Source organism: Rhinatrema bivittatum, chromosome 2 (assembly GCF_901001135.1).
Source record: "Rhinatrema bivittatum chromosome 2, aRhiBiv1.1, whole genome shotgun sequence".
Taxonomy (NCBI): Eukaryota; Metazoa; Chordata; class Amphibia; order Gymnophiona; family Rhinatrematidae; genus Rhinatrema; species Rhinatrema bivittatum.
In genome coordinates, this window is record NC_042616.1 from 32,240,435 (window position 1) to 32,261,545 (window position 21,111).

General features: G+C 47.0%; 2 protein-coding genes across 3 annotated transcripts in view; both read left to right on the top strand.

Annotated features, from left to right (window-relative positions):
- The window catches only part of LOC115083760 (oocyte zinc finger protein XlCOF6-like), a 136,015-nt gene that overhangs the window by 75,402 nt on the left and 39,502 nt on the right, over positions 1 to 21,111 (top strand). The window lies entirely within an intron of this gene.
- On the top strand, positions 13,652 to 20,328 carry LOC115083755 (oocyte zinc finger protein XlCOF6-like). The gene is made up of 3 exons (XM_029587757.1): positions 13,652 to 13,986; positions 14,915 to 15,041; positions 17,915 to 20,328. The coding sequence occupies exons 1-3, from the start codon at positions 13,909 to 13,911 to the stop codon at positions 20,266 to 20,268; spliced, it is 2,559 nt and encodes an 852-aa protein (XP_029443617.1). The 5' UTR covers positions 13,652 to 13,908; the 3' UTR covers positions 20,269 to 20,328.

Sequence of the window (21,111 nt, forward strand, 5' to 3'; positions counted from 1 at the left end):
TCCACCCCTGAGAACAGGAGATAGGGGAGATGCCTCTTATCAGAGGTGGGTCGATCATACTGGATCAATGGGTCCTAGAGGTGATACGAGATGAAATTCGCTGGAGTTTCGCAGTGTTCCTTGGGACATGTTCATGGTGTCTCCCTCTTACTCCCCGCAGAAGAGGCAGGCAGTGGAGTCTACACTATCCAGGCTTCTCAGTCTGAGGGCTTTGGTTCCAGTACCCACGTCTGGGCGATATTCTGTTTATTTTATTGTGCCCAAGAAGGAGGGCTCCTTTCGTCCTATCCTGGATCTTAAAGGAATCGACCATCATTTGCAGGTGACTCATTTTCGTACGGAAACATTGCGCTCAGTGATAATGGCCGTGCAGTCAGGAATTTCTGACCTCCTTGGATCTGTCCAAGGTACAAGTCCATGTTCCGATCTGATTGGAGCACCAACATTTTCTATATTTCGCAGTGATGGGGGGGCAATATCAGTTTCAAGCACTTCCTTTTGGTCCGGCCACCGCAGCCTGAACTTTTTCCATGTTTATGGTGGTGGTGGCAGCAGAGTTGAGAGAGGATGGGATCCTGGTACAACCGTATTTGGCCGACCGGCTGATTCGGGCCAAGCCTCTGGAAGAGAGCTGCCTGGTGAACCACAAAATGATCTCCTCCCTGTTGCAAGAGCTCGGTGGTGAACCTAGCCTAGAGCAGTCTTCAGCCATCTCACTCATTGGAGTATCTGGGTGTTTGGTTCAACATGAGGCAGGGCAACTTTTTCCTTCCAAAAGCTCATATTCAGAAGTTGACACAGGTGTCTCTCTTGGTGAACTCTATATGCCTGACAGTGTGGTCCTATCTACAGGTACTCGATTTGATGGCAACCCTGGAAGTGATGCCATAGATGAGGGCACACATGCGTCCTCTTCAGCGCTCCCTGCTGTCTCATTGGAACCCACAGTCTCAGGACTATTTGATTCCACCTGTTGATGGAAGTCTGCTCTCACTTCCAGCGCTAGTTGCAAGCAGATCATCTGAAAGAGGGAGTTTCCCTGACATCGCTGGACTGGTTGGTAATCGCCACAGACACGAGCCTCCAGGGTTGGGGAGCTCGCTTTGAGGAATTAATGATGCAAGGGCGCTGGAATCCAGGGGAGTCTCTGGAACATCAATCAGCTGAAAGCCCAGACGGTCCGGTTAGTGTGCTTGCAGGGTCGAGTGGTTAGAGTAATGTCGGGCAATGCAACAACTGTGGCTTACATCAATCGGCAGGGAGGAAGTGCATCTTCAGGAGATCTCTGCCTCATACATTGCAGGAAAAGACAATGTAAGATCAGACTTTCTCAGCAGGAAGAGTGTGGACCCAGAAGAATGGGTATTGTTGGTTGAGGTGTTTCAGCTGATAGTGAATCACTAGGGCCTTCTGTTTCTAGACCTGCTGGCGACTTCTCGCAATGCAAAGGTTCCTCGTTTCTTCAGTCGCAGAAGAGATCCAAAGTTCTTGGGTATCGATGCTCTCATGCAGGTCTGGCTAGAAGATGAATTGCTGTATGCTTTTCCCCCATGGCCTATGTTGGGCAAAATTGTTCGGAGGGTCAAAAGCCACAGGGGGATGGTGCTTTTTGTGCACCGGATTGGCCCAGGAGACCATGGTATGCAGATCTGCAAAGACTCCTGATAGACTACCCCCTTCGTCTTCCAGCCCACAGGAATCTGTTGCGGCAGGGCCCTTTCCTTCATGAAGATCAGACTCTGTTTTGTCTTATGGTCTGGCCCTTGACAGGGGTTACTTGTTAAAGCATGGGATATTCTATTGCGGTGATTGCCAACTTGCTACAAGCATGAAAATTCTCCACTTCCTTAGCCTATGTGCAGGTTTGGTGAGTATTTGAGGCTTGGTGTGAGGATCGGGGAGTTTCCTCATTCAGTTAGGATCCCACTCATTTTGGCATTTTTGCAGGATGGGATGAATAAAGGGTTGGCCCTTAATTCCTTGAAGGTAGAGGTAGCAGCTCTTGCCTGTTTCAGGGGTCAGGTAAATGGTGAATCTTTGTCTCATCCTGATGTGGCCCGTTTCTTGAGGAGAGTGAAACATCTTCATCCTCCCTTGCGGTTACCGGTACCTTTGTGGAGTCTTAATCTGGTGTTGGATTTCCTGGCAGCCCCTATGTTTTGATCGTTGTGTAGACTTTCATTGCGATTACTGACCTTGAAAATGGTGTTTCTGGTGGCGATGTGTCTTGTGCGTCGAATTCTGAGCTGCAGGCCTTGTCTTGCTGGAAGCCGTTCCTTCAGGTGAATCCAGGAGTGATAGAGCTGCGTACTGTTCCTTCTTACTTGCCCAAAGTGGTCTCAGATTTTCACTTGAATCAGTCCATTTCCTTGCCATCTCTGGATAAGGAAAGAAATGTGGAGGAATATCGCCTGTTGTGTCCTTTGGATGGCAAGAGACATGCCCTGGAGGTTTCGAAACCTTTCCAAAAGATGGATCTCCTGTTTGTCCTTCATAGTGGAGGTAAACGGGGTGAGCAGTTGCCTACTCAGGTAGTGTCATTGGTGGAGGTTAGATTGTCTCCCGTCAATATTTGCTGAGCTACGACTTGTTCTCTTTACACACCTTTTCCAAGTATTGTCTGGATGTGCAGGCCCGGGAGGACACAGCCTTTGCACATTTGGTGTTGACTGGACTGCGAGCAGCCTCCCACCCTATTTGGAAGTAGCTTGGGTACATCCCACTGGTCCTGAACCCATCTGTCTAGGTGCTAGGAAGTGAGAAATAACTACTTACCTGATAATTTCTTTTTACTTAATCTAGACAGATGGATTCATCTTCCTGCCCTTGGCTGCTATATGATTGTGTGTTAGTCTTCCTGTGTGGTTACATGTTCCAGGGGTTACTGGTAAGTGTTCCAGCGCCTAGACTAGTGTTAATACAGTCTTTGCCCGAATTAAATGTTTCCTGTTGACTACTGAAATGGTTATCTGTTAATCAAGTTCTTGTTAGACTGTCCACAGTTTGGCTTTTGAAGAGAATACTGGCAGGCTGATGACACTGTAGGAGTATATATCAAATATAATAAATGGGCTCTGACTGGCCCGCAAATGCGTAGAGAGCAGCTCGACTGCGCATGCATGGAGCAGAGCGCTGCCTGATGTGCCACGCATGCATGGGCGACAGAGCACGTCAGTCACAGCGGCGGGGAGGAGCAGCGGTGGACGGTATCTGAGCGTCGGGCGGGCCAGCAACGAGCCTGGTGGTGAGGCGCGCGTGCGAGAGAGACCCCCGGAGAGCACATCGGGCCGACAACTTGAGCCCGTCCCTCCGACGCTGGAGAAGGGGGGGAGGGACAACAGTGAAAACGGGCCGACAACTTGAACCCGTCCCTCCTCCGCTGGGGAATGGGTTAGGGAGAAGGGACCAGCACGCAAAGGGACAGCAGTGAGAAGCCACAGTACACAGGGAGGGAGGTATGGAGAGAGGGACAACAGCCGGCCCTGTAGAAGAGATCAAGAGGGAGTGGAGGAGGGCTGAGGGAGAGGGAAGGGGTTGTGGATGAGGTGAGGGGAAGGAAAGGGAAGATGAGAGGGGATGGAAGGAAAAGGGAAGAGGATATGAGTGCATAAGTAGGAAGGGTAAGACATTCTGGAGAAGAGGAGAATGGAGTGGAGGAGGGCTGAGGGAGAGGGAAGGGGTTGTGGATGAGGTGAGAGGGGATGGAAGGAAAAGGGAAGAGGATATCAGTAAGTGGGAAGGGTAAGCTGTGGAGAACAGAGCGGCTCTGACTGCCGTGCCAGTCTGATTGATGGAATCTCGCCCATTTTAACAGGCTTAACAGCTTGTGTGTATATGTGTATGTATGTGTATATATATATATATAACAGTTTGCTCTTTCTCTGTCTGCTGGAAGAGGTGCATAACCCACTGGTCCTGAATCAATCTGTCTAAATTATCAGGTAAGTAGTCATTTCTCGCTTTTTTCAGATAAATGTACCAATGAGAGTGTGGAACAAATGAGGGTCCTTGCACAGTTCTAAACACATTGGAGATACTTAAACAGAGGAGCTGTCATTGGAAATAATCAAACATTTTTAGAACTGTGTAAGGACCTTCATTTGTTCCTCACTCTGCTATATTTGCTGTTTGTGTGGACTCTTCTCCTACTATACCTTATCATTTTTTTTTTTTATTTTAGATGCAATGACCAGAATTGCACACGGTATTCCAGGTGCAGTCTCACCATGAAGAGAGAGGCATTATAACATTGTTCTGTTTTCCATCCCTTTCCTAAAAATTCCTCATATTGTGGTTTTTTTTTTGTTTTTTTACCGCCGTAGCATAGTGACCCAAGGATTTCAAATTATTGTCCATGAGAATGTGCAGATCCTTTTTCCTGGGCGGTAGCTACTAATATGGAATCTAACATCGTGTAACTACAGCATGGGTTAACTTTCCCCATGTGCATCGCTGTGCGCTTGTCTACTCCTCCCTTGATTTCATCCCTTCTGCCCTTCCTCTCTCACCCTCCAATTCTCCCTGTGCCACCGTGTCACTTCCACAACTCTCCTCACCCTCCATGTCTCCCTCGCTAGGTTTGCTCCCCACTTTGTCTGGCTCCATCCCCCCCCCCTCACTACGCCGCATCACCCCACATTTGGCATTCACTCACCTCCTCTCATTTCCTCATTCCCTCCTGTGTTTCGGTTACCCCAATCCTCCCTGCTCTCAGTCCCTCACCCCCACGTAATCCCTCTCGTACTCCCCGTCCCCCCATCACCTTCTCTTTGACTCATTCTGACTCCTTCATTCCCATGCACATTCTCCCCTCCAACACCCTCCCATCCTCTGTCACTCCTCTGGCTCTTATACCAATCCCTCCTCACCTCTCTTTCTAACAATTCAGCCTCCCAGTTACTCTCACCTCCTTCACTCTCATCGCTCCTGTCTTTCCTTCCCCTATCACCACCTCTAGCTCTGTCCCTATCCCTTACTTCATCACCTTTTGGTTCTGGCATCTTCCCTCCCCCCTTCATCACCTCCTAGTTTTCTCTCAAACAGACCCCTCCATCCCCTCCCCACTACCACACCTGACTCTCTTCACTCCCATCAGCACTTCTGCCTTTCCTTCCCCCCAGACTCTCCCCCGCCTCCATCCCCTCCCCACTCCCACACCTGGCTCTCTTCACTCCCATCAGCACTTCTGCCTTTCCTTCCCCCCAGACTCTCCCCCCCCCTCCATCCCCTCCCCACTACCACACCTGACTCTCTTCACTCCCATCAGCACTTCTGCCTTTCCTTCCCCCCAGACTCTCCCCCCCCCCTCCATCCCCTCCCCACTCCCACACCTGGCTCTCTTCACTCCCATCAGCACTTCTGCCTTTCCTTCCCCCCCAGACTCTCCCCCCCCCCAACTCTCTCATACCCCTCCATCCCCTCCCCACTACCACACCTGGCTCTCTTCCCTCCCATCAGCACTTCTGCCTTTCCTTCCCCCCAGACTCTCCCCCCCCCCCTCCATCCCCTCCCCACTCCCACACCTGGCTCTCTTCACTCCCATCAGCACTTCTGCCTTTCCTCCCCCCCCCCCCCCCCTCCATCCCCTCCCCTCTACCACACTTGGCTCTCTTCACTCCCATCAGCACTTCTGCCTTTCCTTCCCCCTAGACTCTTCCCCCCCCCTCCCCACTACCACACCTGGCTCTCTTCCCTCCCATCAGCACTTCTGCCTTTCCTTCCCCCCAGACTCTCCCCCCCCCCTCCATCCCCTCCCCACTACCACACCTGACTCTCTTCACTCCCATCAGCACTTCTGCCTTTCCTTCCCCCCAGACTCTCCCCCCCCCCTCCATCCCCTCCCCACTCCCACACCTGGCTCTCTTCACTCCCATCAGCACTTCTGCCTTTCCTTCCCCCCCAGACTCTCCCCCCCTCCATCCCCTCCCCACTACCACACCTGACTCTCTTCACTCCCATCAGCACTTCTGCCTTTCCTTCCCCCCAGACTCTCCCCCTCTGGCTCTCTCACACTCCTTCACCCCCTCCCCAGCTCTTGTGCTGCTTCTCATTTACTTAAAAATGTGTTACTTGCACCCTCCAGTACAGTGCGGGGGGGGGGGGGAGGTACAGAAAAATCACTCTGCACCCATCCCCCTCCTCCCACGTGCTTTTCCCTGCTCCTCTCATATCATCTCAGACTGCCCAAGTTTCCGTCGGTGAGCCAGGCTGAGGAGGGAAGAAACCACATTCACCTGCCCTTCTTGTGCTCCCCCCCCCCCCCCCAAGCTTTTAACCTCCTCCTCACCTTCCCACTATTAACTTTTTTTTTTATGCCACACACACCCCTGGTCACCAACTCCAACATTTATCCCCCTTCTCACACCATCACCCAGACATTTACCACCTTCCTCGCCATTCATCCCCTCTTATACCACCAGCATTTACCCCCCTCTTCCTCTCACTCCTTTTCAGCATTTACCTCCTCTTCCTCCTCCTGAGAAGCTTCCTTTCTCCTCTACTACTCTTGATCCAATGCAGTAATTTGTTTAACTCCTGACGCAGTAGGCTAATCATAATGTAGCAAGTGTTAAAAATGCGCAAAAACTTAAAATGTGTGTTCAGCACGGGTAGAACATATTTTAATGCGAGAAGGAAGAGGGGAACCCTCCCTGCCAGTAAATGGTGGCAGCTGCCGCCACATAGACGGATAAGGCGGTATTTATCTGGCAGTGGGAAGCTGCTGCCGGATAACTAGTACTTGTCTATCGGGCATGGTCACTGCTACTTTACCCAGATAAAGTACGTTATCTGGCTCAGTAGCACTGACCCATGCCAGATGGCTAAGTTAGTACTTATCTGGATAAGGGATGGCAGTGGCCACCTCCACTTACCTCCCTACACACTTTTTTTTTTTTTTTAAGTTTTTAACTGTTTTTTTTCTATAGTGCTGGCAGCTTCACTCCAGTACTACAGTAGGCATGCTGGCCTGCTGCCGTTTCTTCTGCAGGGGGTAGTGACACGTAATGTCCTCATGTGCATGGCCTTTCTAGGCACGTGCGCTCTGTATTACTCCCGTTTGAGGTACGCACATTTTCTGCACTCAGCTCCTTCCTGTAGTGGGAGTAAGTTTTTTGCCTGTTGAAAAATGTGAACATAAATGCAGGCTAAAAGGTGCCTTCCACTGCAGCGGCCTGTCTGTCCTTATCTAAGACCTGTGAGCAGCAGGCTGTGCCTTTCTCTGTGCTTAGGTCTATGGTAGCCCTTCCTCTCCTGTTTTAAAACAAGTAGGGAGGGTGGGAGGGGATGTGAGTCGGAGCACTTTCTGCCGGGGCAGTGACACTGTCGAGGTGGACACTAGACTAGATTATACCTCAGCTTGATGTCAAGGTATACAGGAAGCAGCTCAAAGTGGCTTTATTCAGGGAAGCATCTGTTAACATACCCAAGACCAGTGGCGTAGCCACGGGTGGGCCTGGGTGGGCAGGTGCCCACCCAACTTAGACCCAGGCCCACCCAACTGGCACCGGAACTGCAAGGCTGTCGCGGGATCCCATCCCTGCGACAGCGAACAAGAGAACCCACGCCTCGCGCGCCATCACCGCACACATGGGGAAGCGCTGCTGCGGCCGTATGGCCAACCGGTCTTCCTGTTCGGGGAGGGAGCGGAAGCGCCGCGCGCAGCTTCCGCTTTCTCCCCCCAATGGAGGAAGATCAGCTGCCTCTCCTGCTGCCACTCGTTCTCCTGCTGTCTTCGGACCAAACGGCCCGCCGAACTTCCTGTTTAGGGGAGCGGAAGCGCCGCACACAGCTTCCGCTTTCTCCCCCAAAGCAGGAAGATCAGCTGCCTCTCCTGCTGCCACCGGCCTCCTGCTATCTTCGGGCGTCGGGCCGTACTGCCCGCCGATCTTCCTGCTTGGGGGGGGGGAGGGAGGAAGCGGACGTTGTGCGCTGCGCTTCCGCTCCCCCCCCCCCCGACAGGAAGTTCGGACGCCCGAAGATAGCAGGAGTCCGGTGGCAGCAGGAGAGGTAGCTGATCTTCCTGCTCTGGGGGAGAAAGCGGAAGCTGTGCACGTGCTTGAATGTGTATGTGTGGATGAGAATGGGAGTGTGTGTGGGTGAAAACTGGAGCCTGGGTGTGTATGTGGGTGAGAATGGAAGCTTGAATATGTGGGTGAATGGGAGCTCGAATGTGTGTATGTGTGGTTGAGAATGGGAGCCTGGGTTTGTGGGTGGGTGGGTGAGAATGGGAGCTTGAATGTGTGTATATATGGGTGAGAATGAGAGCCTGGGTTTGTGTGGGTGGGTGAGAATGGAAGCTTGAATATGTGGATAAGAATGGGTGCTTGAATGTGTGTATGTGTGGGTGAGAATAGTACCTTAAATGTGTATATGTATGGATGAGAATGGGAGCTTGAATATGTGTGGGTGAGACGGAGCATGGGTTTGTGGGTGAGAATGGGAATCTGGGTTTATGTGTGTGGGTGAGAATGGGTGCCTGGATGTGCGTCTGTGTGTGCATAAGAATATAAGCCTGGGGAGGGGTGAGAAAGTGAGAACTTGAATGTGAGCTTGTGGGGGGGGGGAGAGCATATGAGAGTGAGAGCTTGAGTGTGTGAGAGGGAGTCTGTGAGAGAAAGCGTGTATGTGTGTGTGTGTGTGTGTGTGTGTGTGTGTGGAAGGGAAGAAGACAGTAATAGAAGAAAGACACTGAAAAGGAATTAGGAAATGAGCTATAAGGGAAAAAATGGGAAAAAGAGACCAGGACCAACTGATTAGAAAAATACAAAGATCAGACAACAAAGGTAAAAATATATATCTATATTTTGAGATGTTAGCAATTTAAATATAAGCAACACAACCGCTCTCTCAAAATTTATGGACAGGTAGGAGCCGTGTATAAAATCGTAATAATAAGAAGGCTAAAGTACCACAAATCACCGTGAATTATGTTTGTATCATTAAGTAAACCTCATACTTAGGTGTAGATGTGAATGCTATGCTGCATAATTTGGCATTATTTATCAGTAAAAAAACAACTAGTAGACCTGCATGCCTACAGCCCACCCATGTTAACCTTGTGCCCACCCAAAAAATCAATTCTGGCTACGCCACTGCCCAAGACACACAAAAATAAAACATGCTCTAATGATTCAAGTGGTGGCTACCAGTACATGGGAAGTTGTGAAATAGCTCGTTTATTTTATTTATTTAAATGGCTTCTGCTGTAGTAGAAGTGAAAACAATTGCTCTGCTCCCTTGCACAGCCTCTCTCTTCCTGTTGTCCTCCAGTCTTACTCTTCTCCAGCTGTGCAGTGGAAAGGGGAGGGGGTGAAGCTGGAGCAGACATCAAACACTTACTCTGGTCCCTTTTCCCCTACTTCCCTTTATGATTACTGCAGCCTATTGGCACGGAACCGGCTCCTGGAATAAACAGAATAGCTGTTTGCGACGAGGAGCATAGCCCCTCGAGTGAGAGTATGAGCCTCTGTGGTCTTTAGGTTCAGGCCGGAGCTGCTGCTCTCAAGCAGGGTGGGAAGATCAGTGCTGTACATACTGAAGAGGGTGATGCATCCCTGCCTCACTCCTCCCTACTCTAATGCTGCCTGGATGAAGATTGTTAATCCTTACCTGACAGCTGATGCCTGAATACATGAATTTAATTATATCATAACTTCTTCCTCTACTAAGAATATAGGAATTATCCTATTACCATAGCCTCTTGATCTATTGCAGTGTTTCCCCAACCTTTTCCTACGCAAGGCTCCACCTACATTCACCAAAATGGTGCGTAGCACACCCCCTTCCAAGGAGCAGGCAGTGCATACATAAAGAGGACTCACAGAATGTTGGGAATTATTAGAAAAGGAATGATGAATAAAACGGAAAATGTCATAATGCCTCTGTATCGCTCCATGGTGAGACCCCACCTTGAATACTGTGTACAATTCTGGTCGCCGCATCTCAAAAAAGATGTAATTGCGATGGAGAAGGTACAGAGAAGGGCTACCAAAATGATAAGGGGAATGGAACAACTCCCCTATGAGGAAAGACTAAAGAGGTTAGGACTTTTCAGCTTGGAGAAGAGACGACTGAGGGGGGATATGATAGAGGTGTTTAAAATCATGAGAGGTCTAGAACGGGTAGATGTGAATCGGTTATTTACTCTTTCGGATAGTAGAAAGACTAGGGGGCACTCCATGAAGTTAGCATGGGGCACATTTAAAACTAATCGGAGAAAGTTCTTTTTTACTCAATGCACAATTAAACTCTGGAATTTGTTGCCAGAGGATGTGGTTAGTGCAGTTAATATAGCTGTGTTTAAAAAAGGATTGGATAAGTTCTTGGAGGAGAAGTCCATTACCTGCTATTAAGTTCACTTAGAGAATAGCCACTGCCATTAGCAATGGTTACATGGAATAGACTTAGTTTTTGGGTACTTGCCAGGTTCTTATGGCCTGGATTGGCCACTGTTGGAAACAGGATGCTGGGCTTGATGGACCCTTGGTCTGACCCAGTATGGCATGTTCTTATGTTCTCACATTGTCAAAAGAAGAACTAGGGCAGTGCTAACACGGAGGAGGGGCAAAGACCACATGAACCTGTCATGATGGAGCAGCTCCCCTTATCTACACGTGCAGGAGAGGGGAGATGTCCATGCGGCATTGCCTGCCGGATCAGTAAGTTACTTTAGCTGCTGCACGCAGCCGTCAGACTTCCATCGCTGTTGCTGGTCTCAAAACTCATTGTGAGTCATAGTCAAGTGTTCGGGCAACGCTTTCTCTGTCTCACTCAGCCTGGGGATAAAACGGAGACTGGATAGCCTCAAAAGATATGGGGCAGATGAGGCAGTGCGGTGTGCAATGTGTATACTGGCTGTTATCTGCTACCTCAGGGTTCATGCTGTAGCTTGAGGAGAGGCATGCATGCTTCTACTTGCTCTCAGAAAGGAGATCCCACGCGTGTATGAGCCTCTCTGGTTGCTGCAAGGTGCTGGGCTAGAGCTGAGTATCAGGCACTGGTGCCTTTTCTGTGGCACACCTGATCAAGTCTGAAGGCCCACTGGTTGGGAAACACTGGTCTGTCTCTGACAGGGTCCAGTCCGGCTACTTGGAAGAAGCCAGAAAATCCCAATAGGAAAGCTCATTTCCTCTCTCATACTCCCACAAGTATGACTTGGAGACACCTGAGTGTATCTGGCTCATAACAGTGGATGGGCCTGCCTTCCCAGATGGGTCCCTACCTACTCTACTAACCTTAACTTCCAGCAGCACATTGCAGTCTAATTATGCATTTGCTGAAAAAGTACTTTCTGTGCTTTGCTTTACATCTGCTACCTGCTAGTTTCATGCTGTATTCTCTACTCCTAGGCGTATTTAAAAGGGTAAATAACTGTTCCCTGTTTGTTCCTTCCACCTCACTTCCACCTCACACTGTCGTTTTCCTTCTCAATCGTCTCTTCTCCACGCCGATGAGCCCTAACTTGTTAACGCCTTTCTTCATAAAGGGGTTGAAACGGCTTCCTTATCATTTTAGTTGCCTTTCTTGGCCCTGTATCGAGTACAGCTACCCCTTTTATAAAGCAAATGCAACCTGCAAATCTCCCTGCGGGGGGGGGGGGGGGGGGTGATTTTTACATATTTGCTTGTGCAGGTCCCAAGGTGGCCCCCCTCCTCCCTTTGCATGGGCTTCTTGTTACCTAGGAAACCAAATCTCAAAGGGTGGGGGCCTTTATGGGGTCTGAGACCACCCACTGCCTATCAACTGTAGCCTGAAGAGAGAGGGGGATGGGAGAAGAGAATGAGGAGTGATGCTGAACTGATAGGGGAGAAAGAGAGGGGGGTACTGACCAAATGGAAGAGAAAAGGGAAACGGTCAGGGAAAAGAGAAAAATGGAGGGGTGGTGAAAAGAGAGATACTGGGAAGGTAAGTGGGATGCAGGGGAGTTAATGGTAAGAGAGAAGTGCTGGACTAGGTATTGGAGGGAGAAAGAGAATGCTGGGCCAAGCCAGGGCGATGTGGGGGTGAAGTAGAGCGCTGAACAGAGGATATGGGAGAGAGAGAGAGAGAGAGGGGGGGGGGGCCTACTGCTCAAAGGATGAGTGGAGAGAGAATAATTCAGAACAGGATGTGGAATGTGAGATGCTGGGTAAGAAGCGAGGGGGGGGGGGGGGAGAGAGAGAGGACTACAGTGCAGAGGATATGCAGGAGGAAAAGAAGGATGCTGAGTTTAAAGAGAGGGGGGATGTGGTCATCGCTTTCCAATTTTTATCCCTTGGTCTGTTGCACTTCCTAGTCACCTTTTCTGCATTTTTGATCTGATTGCTTTTATTTTTCTCTTCCCACTTCCTGTATTACAGGGGGGGGGAGATATGCCCATTTCATTGGCCATCTCCTGCCACCCCCCATTAACAAAAAGCTTCACGTGTATATGATGTAAGCTACCTGAGGATGCCATAACAGCTCCTGAGTGCTGAATACTGGCAACTAATTTTATCCCTGAGGGTCCAGTTCTAGTTCTTAAATAGGAAAGCTTTAAGCACTTTTAAATGACTTTGAGGTTATGGACCGTATGTGCCCAGGTAGCATATTCCAATGTAGTGGGCCTGCACGGGAAAAGGCTTGATCAGGAGTTTATTTGAGGTGGGCCAGGCACAGGAGGGTATTGGGCTGATCTTGAGGTGCAGATTGGATTGTAAATATTGTAATACTGACTTAATCCAAGGTGCAGAAACAGTATATAAAAGCACCTTCAAGTAGTAAAAGCAAGGTGCTGAAGGTTAGGGTGGAAAGCCTGAGGTTCCAATAAAGGGTTCAGGCTTTGTTGTATCCATAATTTAAAAAAGGTTGTCTTGACCACAGCTTTTATTATGGGTATTCAAACAAAACAGCAAGATTCTGTACCTGAGACAATATTTGTATTTCATATTTGACACATTTCTGCACAGAACCCATAAATAAATAGAGCATGCTTGGTATGGAATCGAGATTGACTGACTGGATAAGAAACTGGTGCCAAAGCGTAGTGGTAAATAGAGTTTACTCTGAGGAGGAGGGTGGTACTAAGGAATTTACTCTGAGGATGGGGGTGCTACTTTGATGGGCTGGGGGCCAGTTCTTTTCAACATTTTCATAAGCGACATCGTGGAAGGATTGTAAGAAAAGGTTTGTCCTTTTGCCAATGATCCCAAACTCTGCAACACAGCAGACAGCCAGGAATATGTGGCGAACAGGCCCAATGGGCAGCTGAGATTTAATGGTAAAAAGTGCAGAGCAATGCATGTAGAATGCAAAAACCCAAAGGAAAGGTACAGTATTGAATGCAAAGTTATTCTAAGCACCAAAGCAGAGTGGAAGTTGGGGTGATTGCATCTGATTGATCTTATGGTGGCCAAACAGGCGGATAAAGCTACAGCAAAATTCAGAAAAATGCTTGGCTGCATAGGGAGAGGACTGGTCAGCAGCAGAAAAGGGAGGTGATATTGTCCCTGGTGGGACCTCACTTGGAACACTGCCTACAATTCAAAAGGATGGAAACAGGATCGAGGGTGGCTACTAAAGGGTCAGTGCTTTTAGTGCTAAATCCTATGAGGACAGAGCAGTCTAAACGGCCGGGATTTTCTCTCTTTCCCCCAGCAGGTGGAAGCAGACACCTTCCCTTTATTATTTTGATGCTAAATATTCTGGGATCGCTGGAAGTCTCTTCCGTGCTTCTCGGCCACTGGCAGCTGCAGGCAAACCGGGATCGCAGGAATCGAGAAAAACAAATACAAATAACCCCTGAAGAAACCAAGAGGAGGCGAGGCCCCCTCCCTCCCCGGTCCTTTTCTGGCCGGCGCGAGGCGCGAGGCTCCCCCCCTCCCTTTCCCGGGCACAGCGCGCGGCGGCGGCAGGGCAGGCCTGCGGCCTACACGAGAGCGCGTCGGCGGGATGGCAGGGGGAGGGAGGAAGCGCCGCGGCCACAGCACCTCAGCGGGCCAGGGGGAGCCACCCCAGGAGGCCCGCCAGGTAGGGCAAGGGGAAGGCGGCGGCCTTGAGCGCAAAGAGTGAGGGGAGGGGCCCGAGTGGACAGGGGCAGAGCTGGGGTAAAATGGAAGAGCACGGATTCCTCTCAGGATTTATATTAAACGAGGCGCAAAGCGGATTGGGGAGGGGGGAGGCAAAACGGGGCCACCTCCCTTCTCAGGCGGGAGGAGGGGGAGGGGGAGGGGCGGAAAAGCCCGGATGGAAGGGAAAATAAAAAAAGCCCCTTAGGCCTCTCTCCCAAGCTGAAGAAGGTGGCCCCCTGGAGTCAGGGAAGGAAAGGATAGAACATGGCAGGGACACAAACACATACACACGGATGCACAGGCAAACAGAACAGGCACACACAGAGGTACATGCACATACGCACAGTTTATATTGTTAGCATCAGTAGCATGGGATAGACTTAGTTTTTGGGCACTTGCCAGGTTCTTAAGGCCTGGATTGGCCTCTGTTGGAGACAGGATGCTGGGCTTGATGGACCCTTGGTCTGACCCTGCATGGCAGGTTCTTATAGAGTCTTCCTCCTGGAAATTGTCCAAATCCTTTTTAAACCCATGTGTCCAAGATATGTGCATGTGTTTCATTGGGAGAAAGACGCGAAAGGAGGGATAGGAGAGAAAAGCTCACATATTTAACAGATTTAAATAAAGTACAGGAAAGAACAATTTGAAATACTTCTTACCAGCAGTGGTAGCAACCAAACCTGCACCACAATGAAAGGCTGCTTGGGACAGATATGGAGGGCAGTGTTCCTTGGATTTAGCATTCCAGATGATGCCCAAGGTTCTCACCAAATGTGGGCATAGAAGATCCTTTTTACTGTCTGTAAACTTGAGAGGAAACGTGTCAGGAGTTTGTGCTGCTGTGCCTGAGGCAGTGGGTGCTGAGCGGGTCCCTCTTCCTGTTCCAGGTCCCTGTAACCTTTGAGGACGTCGCTGTCTATTTCTCCGAGGACGAGTGGGAGATGTTGAAAGAATGGCAGAAGGAGCTTTACAAGGAGACCATGCAGGAGAATTATGAAACTCTGAAATCACTGGGTAAAGATTAATTTTTGTTCGTTTATGAGAAGTTGTGCACTGTAATGTTTTGAAGGCCTTCAGTGTGGGAGGAACTGGAAACTTAGCTGCAATGTTCCCAGTCTCTTACACACAAACATCCTGTGGGTCTTTCACAAAGCATCATCTGTTTCTTCCATTCTGATTCTCTTCTTCCTTTGGGTGTTACTGATGGAAACCTCCTCCTTCAGAGTTTCTAGGTACAGTGTGGCTATGATGTGATGGGTCTGTTTCAGATGTTTCTTCAAATTAAGGTACAGTGAAAACCTGATTATAAGAGGCGATCAAGTTAGCAAAGACCATTAAAGAATGGAACTAATTATAAGGTAGGCTGTCAGCAAGCCAGGTGTACGTATAAGACCTCCCTGAAGATGGCAATTTCCCAGATGACTTGATCATTCATACTTGGCCCACACAAGGTGCCATACAGATACAGGTCGCAACATTTTTTTTAAGCATTGTTTTTTCAATAATGCAAATAAAAATGCCCAAAGGCATAATAGTACACAATGAGATAAGCACACAATGACATAAGAGAGTGAAACCCCGACGTCAGCTGGTGTCTTTGGAACTCCTGCATCAGGGGGACTTATCTGAGAAAAGACGTTGTCTGGAACGATCTCTCTCGTTGGATCAGCTGATCTCCATTGGTTAAGAAAGGCATACTGACACCACCACCACCATTCTTTTGTAAGGATCCAATCCCGGAAATGACGTCATCTGACAATGCTAGGCAGAGAAACTTTATTAACAATAAATAGTCAAAACAGAAAACACATAGAAACTTCAAAGTACATTGAATACCACCGATCACAAGAAAACAGAAGAGTCCAGGTTTTCATACTACCATCTACATAAAGCCTACTGACTCTAATAGTTATCTTCAGTTTGAGAGTGCTCATCCACGTAGTCTAAAGAAGAACTTGCCTGTTAGTATTTTTGTAACATACATAACAAAACCATTAAAACAAACAAATCCTGCTTACTTACATCGGTTGCCATTCCTGTAATTTAGCCAAACGCTTGCTAAAACAAAAATGCTTTGAGCATGGACTTAAAAGTCTTTATAGAGTCCATCAATCAAAGTTCCTCAGGGCGTGAGTTCCAAATGACTTTCGCTGCCATTAAATAGGCAGAGTTTTATCAATAAAATCTATTCAATTCCATTTTGGAGTCCTTCTCATAATTTGTGGAATAGAGAAATACCCCGGAGGAAACTGACAATTGCCAGTTAGGGGAAGAAAGGTTGACACAGAGGTAGAGAAGAACATAGACTTTCTGATAACCCACCATGCTCCTGGAACCGACTTTACCAGCAGCGAGACTCGGAGAACATGGAGTCATTCTTCCTATGGAGGGTGAAGAACATAGCTTAAATTTAATGGCACCCAGAATGCTCTTTCCAGCCCTAAGCCCATGTAATCACTCTGATCCAATATCCAGTCCCCTAGGATATGCAAGTGTGACACTAAGTTATAACACTTAAAATTGGGGACTCCCAAACCACCCTCCAATTTTGAGGTCATGCCCCCAGCAAGTTCAGCTTGGTAAACATTTGTGCACCTTGAAGTCTATCAAAGAATTCATTGATTAGTTGTAGGTGATAACGATCCTTAACTGTAACTTTATTGAGGCCCCTGTAATTAATACAGGGCCTAAGGGATCTCTCCTTCTTATGTACAAAGAAGACTCCCCTGTGCCAGCAGGTGACTTTGACGGTTGAATGAAGCCTTGAGCCAGATTTTCTTGAATATATTTGGACAGGGACTTAGTTTTTGGAGTTGACAAGGGGTACGTCCGGCCATGTGGGGGCATAGTTTCAGGAAGCAGTTCAGTAGCAGAACTGTATTCCTGATGCCTTGCTGCAATACACTCAGGTGTAGGCCACAGCCCCTTCATTGGGTCACTGCCTATGTCTAGGCGAGGACCAGGCTTCGGGCCTAGGCCCAACCAGCCCACCTTTATTTTTAAATAGGTTTTTAAAACGAAACGAGATTCCAAAAAATGTCATTAGAATTTAACTTGTTCCGTTTTGAAAACGATTTCTTCCCTCCTGAATGCCCATCCCTACTGGTTTCCAATAAACATACTGTCTGGATCAATCCGGGTGTCATTTGTAATCCACACAAACCTGCTGACTTTTTAAGGGGTCGAATACTTTTGCAAGCCATTGTATTGAATTAAAAGGTTAATGTTTTCAGTTTCATGTGTTAAGATTTTATACATTGCTTTAGAATTCCCCCTGCAATTCTTGTCTCTGGTCATTGTCACTCTTTCCTTTTCCCCGCTCTTTAGCTGTAATATTCCCTCCTGTGCTGGGTTACCTCTTGTGTGTCCCAGGCTCACTTCTCCATCTCGACTCTCTTACTGCAGATAACGGGGAAATTTCACGCTTTCCACACTGGGACAAAGTCTGCAGCTGCTTTTTATTCCTGGACCTTGCATCAACTGCGAACACTTTTGAAATGGAAAATAATGTACAAAGATTTTAAAATACCTTTCCCCAATCTAAACCCACCTCCAGGAATGCTTCTGCTCAATATGGTTAAATCTTTGTACTTACATGGAGGGAGGGGAATTTACAGAAATCCAATTTATGTCTAACTTGTGTCTTGCTTGGGTAAATGGCTTTGAAAATTGTTCTCCATGATCACCAGAGACAGAAAATATTTCTGCATCTTGTCCTTTTCCTTCACATGCAAGAGGACAAGGCACACTGCTTGTAAAACTTTCACACTGTATCCTCTTCAGGAAAATAGCAGTAATACATGAAAAAGTAAATGTTATTGTATTACTAAATTCATTAAACTATCCTTTTCCTTCAGTAATGCCCAATGTTTACTTGTTTTATCTAGAAAATGACGATCCCAGATACGATAATACAGGCACACATTCCTGGGAGCTCAGTGAGAATCCAGAAGGGAGCAAGATGTTATCAGAAAGAGATGCAGAGGACACTTCCTGTTCTGGCTGGGAAAAAAAATGCAGGAGTCAATCCATTAAAAAAAAAAAGCAAAGAAATTCTACAGAAGACTCAGCTCTGAGTGAGCAAAGTACCAGAAGTATCCTACATACAGGGGAAGAGCAGAGAAACCAGACAACAGAAGAAAGATGTGCATGTGATGCATGTGGGATATTCCTCAGGGATCCTGTGCCTCTGAAATCACAGCAGAGATCTCACACTGAAGAAAGACCATCTCCAGCTACAGATTGTGGGAAAACCTTTATTCTGAAGGGAGATCTACAGGTACAACAGAAAACCCGCACAGGAAAGACACCTTTTACATGTTCTGAGTGTGGGAGACGTTTCAGAAGGAAGCGAGAACTAATGCAACACCAGAAAACCAACAAAGGAGAGAGACTGTGTACAAGTACAGAGCATTCAAAAAGCTTTATTAATAAAGCAAGCCCCATAACGTACAAGAAAAGCTGCGCAGAAGAGAGAACAGTTTCTTCTACTGATGGTGACAAAATCTTAAATCAAAAAGAAAACATAAAAAAACATTCAAAATTAAGCCAAGAGGAGAGACAGAATTCAAGTAATAAATACAATAAAAGCTTCTGTCAGAGGAAGTTACTTTCAGAACAAATGAAAACTCATAGTGATGCAAGATCATTCTCCTGTACTCAGTCTGAAAAATGTTTCAGGCATAAGGCAAACCTCCCACCACAGACAATCCACAAAGGAGAGAGACGGTTTACTTCTGCTGCACTTGATAAAAGATTCAGTGAAAAGAAAAAACTCTCAAATCAACAGAAAAAACACAATGTAGTGAAAGCATTTACTTGTACTGAGTGCGATAAAACCTTCAATTACAAGGCACACCTCACCGTCCACCATAGAATCCACAGTAAATTGAAACCATTTGCGTGTACTGAGTGTGGTAAAAGCTTTAGTCGGAAGGCAAACCTTACAGTCCACCATAGAATCCACAGTAAATTGAAACCATTTCCATGTGCTGAGTGTGATAAAAGCTTCAGTTACATACAATCTCTCAAGGTCCACCAGAGAATCCACACTGGACTGAAACCATTTACATGTCCAGAGTGTGGTAAAAGCTTTAGTCAAAAAGCAAATCTTACAAACCATCAGACAAGCCACAGTAAAATGAAACCATTTACATGTACCGAGTGTGCAAGAAGCTTCAGTCGAGTAGAATCTCTGAAAGTTCACCAAAGAATCCACACTGGAGTGAAACCATTTACATGTCCTGTGTGTGGTAAAAGCTTCAGTCAAAAAGCAAATCTTACAAACCACCAGAGAATCCACAGTAAAGTGAAACCATTTAAATGCACTGAGTGTGCTAAATGCTTCAGACAAGCAGAATCTCTGAAAATCCACGAGAGAATCCACACAGGAATGAAACCATTTATATGTACTGAGTGTGGTAAAAACTTTAGTCAGAAGGCACACCTAACAGTGCACCAGACAATCCACACAGGATTAAAAGCATTTTCATGTCCTGAGTGTGGTAAAATGTTTAGTCGGAAGGGAAGCCTGACAAACCACCAGAGAATCCACACTGGATTGAAACCATTTACATGTACTGAGTGTGATAAAAGCTTTAGTCAGAAATCATATCTCACATCCCATCAAACAATCCACAGTAAACTGAATCCATTAACCTGCACTGAGTGTGGTAAAAACTTCAAAGTCTTAGCATCTCTTAAATTGCACCAGAGAATTCACACCAGATTGGAACGATTTACATGTGCTATGTGTGATAAAAGGTTCAGTTATATAGAATATCTCAAAATCCACCAGAAAATCCACACTAGAGTGAAACTATTAACATGTACTGAGTGTGGTAAAAATTTTAGTGAGAGGGCAAAATTCACACGCCACCAGAGAATACACACTAGTGTAAAACCATTTAGATGCACTGACTGTGGTAAAAGATTTAGACGGAAGGAAAACCTCACAGTCCACCAGAGAATTCACACGGGAATGAAACCATTTGCATGTACTGAATGCGATAAAAGCTTTAGTCAGAAATCAAACCTCACAAATCACCAAAGAACCCACACTGGAGTGAAACCATTTACATGCACAGATTGTGGTAATAGCTTTAGTCACAAGTCAAACCTCACATCCCACCAGAGAATGCATAGTAAATTAAAGCCATTTACATGTACTGAGTGTGGTAAAAGCTTTAGACACACAAGATCTTTCAAAATTCACAAGAGAATTCACACTGAAATGGAATGATTTAATGTGATCATAGTTCGATGCAATAAAACGTGCAGAAAATATGTGCTGCAATACAGAGCCCTTGTTTTTCTTAATGCAGGTTCAGCTATGTCCCTTGTGCACCTGATACAGTATTCAAATAGTATTGTAATCAGAGAGGCATAAAAAAAGGATCTGCTGAGGGAGCTATTCATCTCTGCTACTTAAAGGAGTTTATTGCACCAGTTGTCTAAATTGTGTGCAACAAAAGTGTGCTTCTTTTTGGTTCTTTTGCTGAAGTTTATAGGTTTGCTGATTTAAATGTTGGATAACGCATTATGAAAACCTTGCTTTCACCCTCACATGGTGCTGGGATCCTGCAGGCTATATAAAGGGTGCAAAGAGACAAAGCCTTAGTAAATCAGGCCCATAGTCTGTGGTTACCTTTTCCTCTTGCTGTACATTTAGAAATCTTTCAGATTTGCTAAAACATTTTTAAAACCAGCCTGAAATCAAATTCATGGACCTTGATAGGTAAAATGAAAATACCTTTCAACTACAGAGGAGCTGCCAGGTTCGAGAAAGTTCATTTTTTCTTGGCCATGTCGCCTTTGAAGGAAGAATGGAGTTTTGCTATTGTATGACATTTCCCTCCCAATAGATGGAGTACTTGAGAATATTTCTATCTAGCAACCAGCAGACCATTCTCTCATCTCTCTTTCGATGTTTATTTTAAGAAATCTGAACGACTGCCTCTCACAGATTGCTATTTAGAATATGCTGTAGGGCCTGGCCACAGTGTTTTCTGGAACTTACACTCTGCAAAAAATGTACCTCACATGTTTTTAACATTTTGGCTCTTGAAGCACTTATTAAATTAAT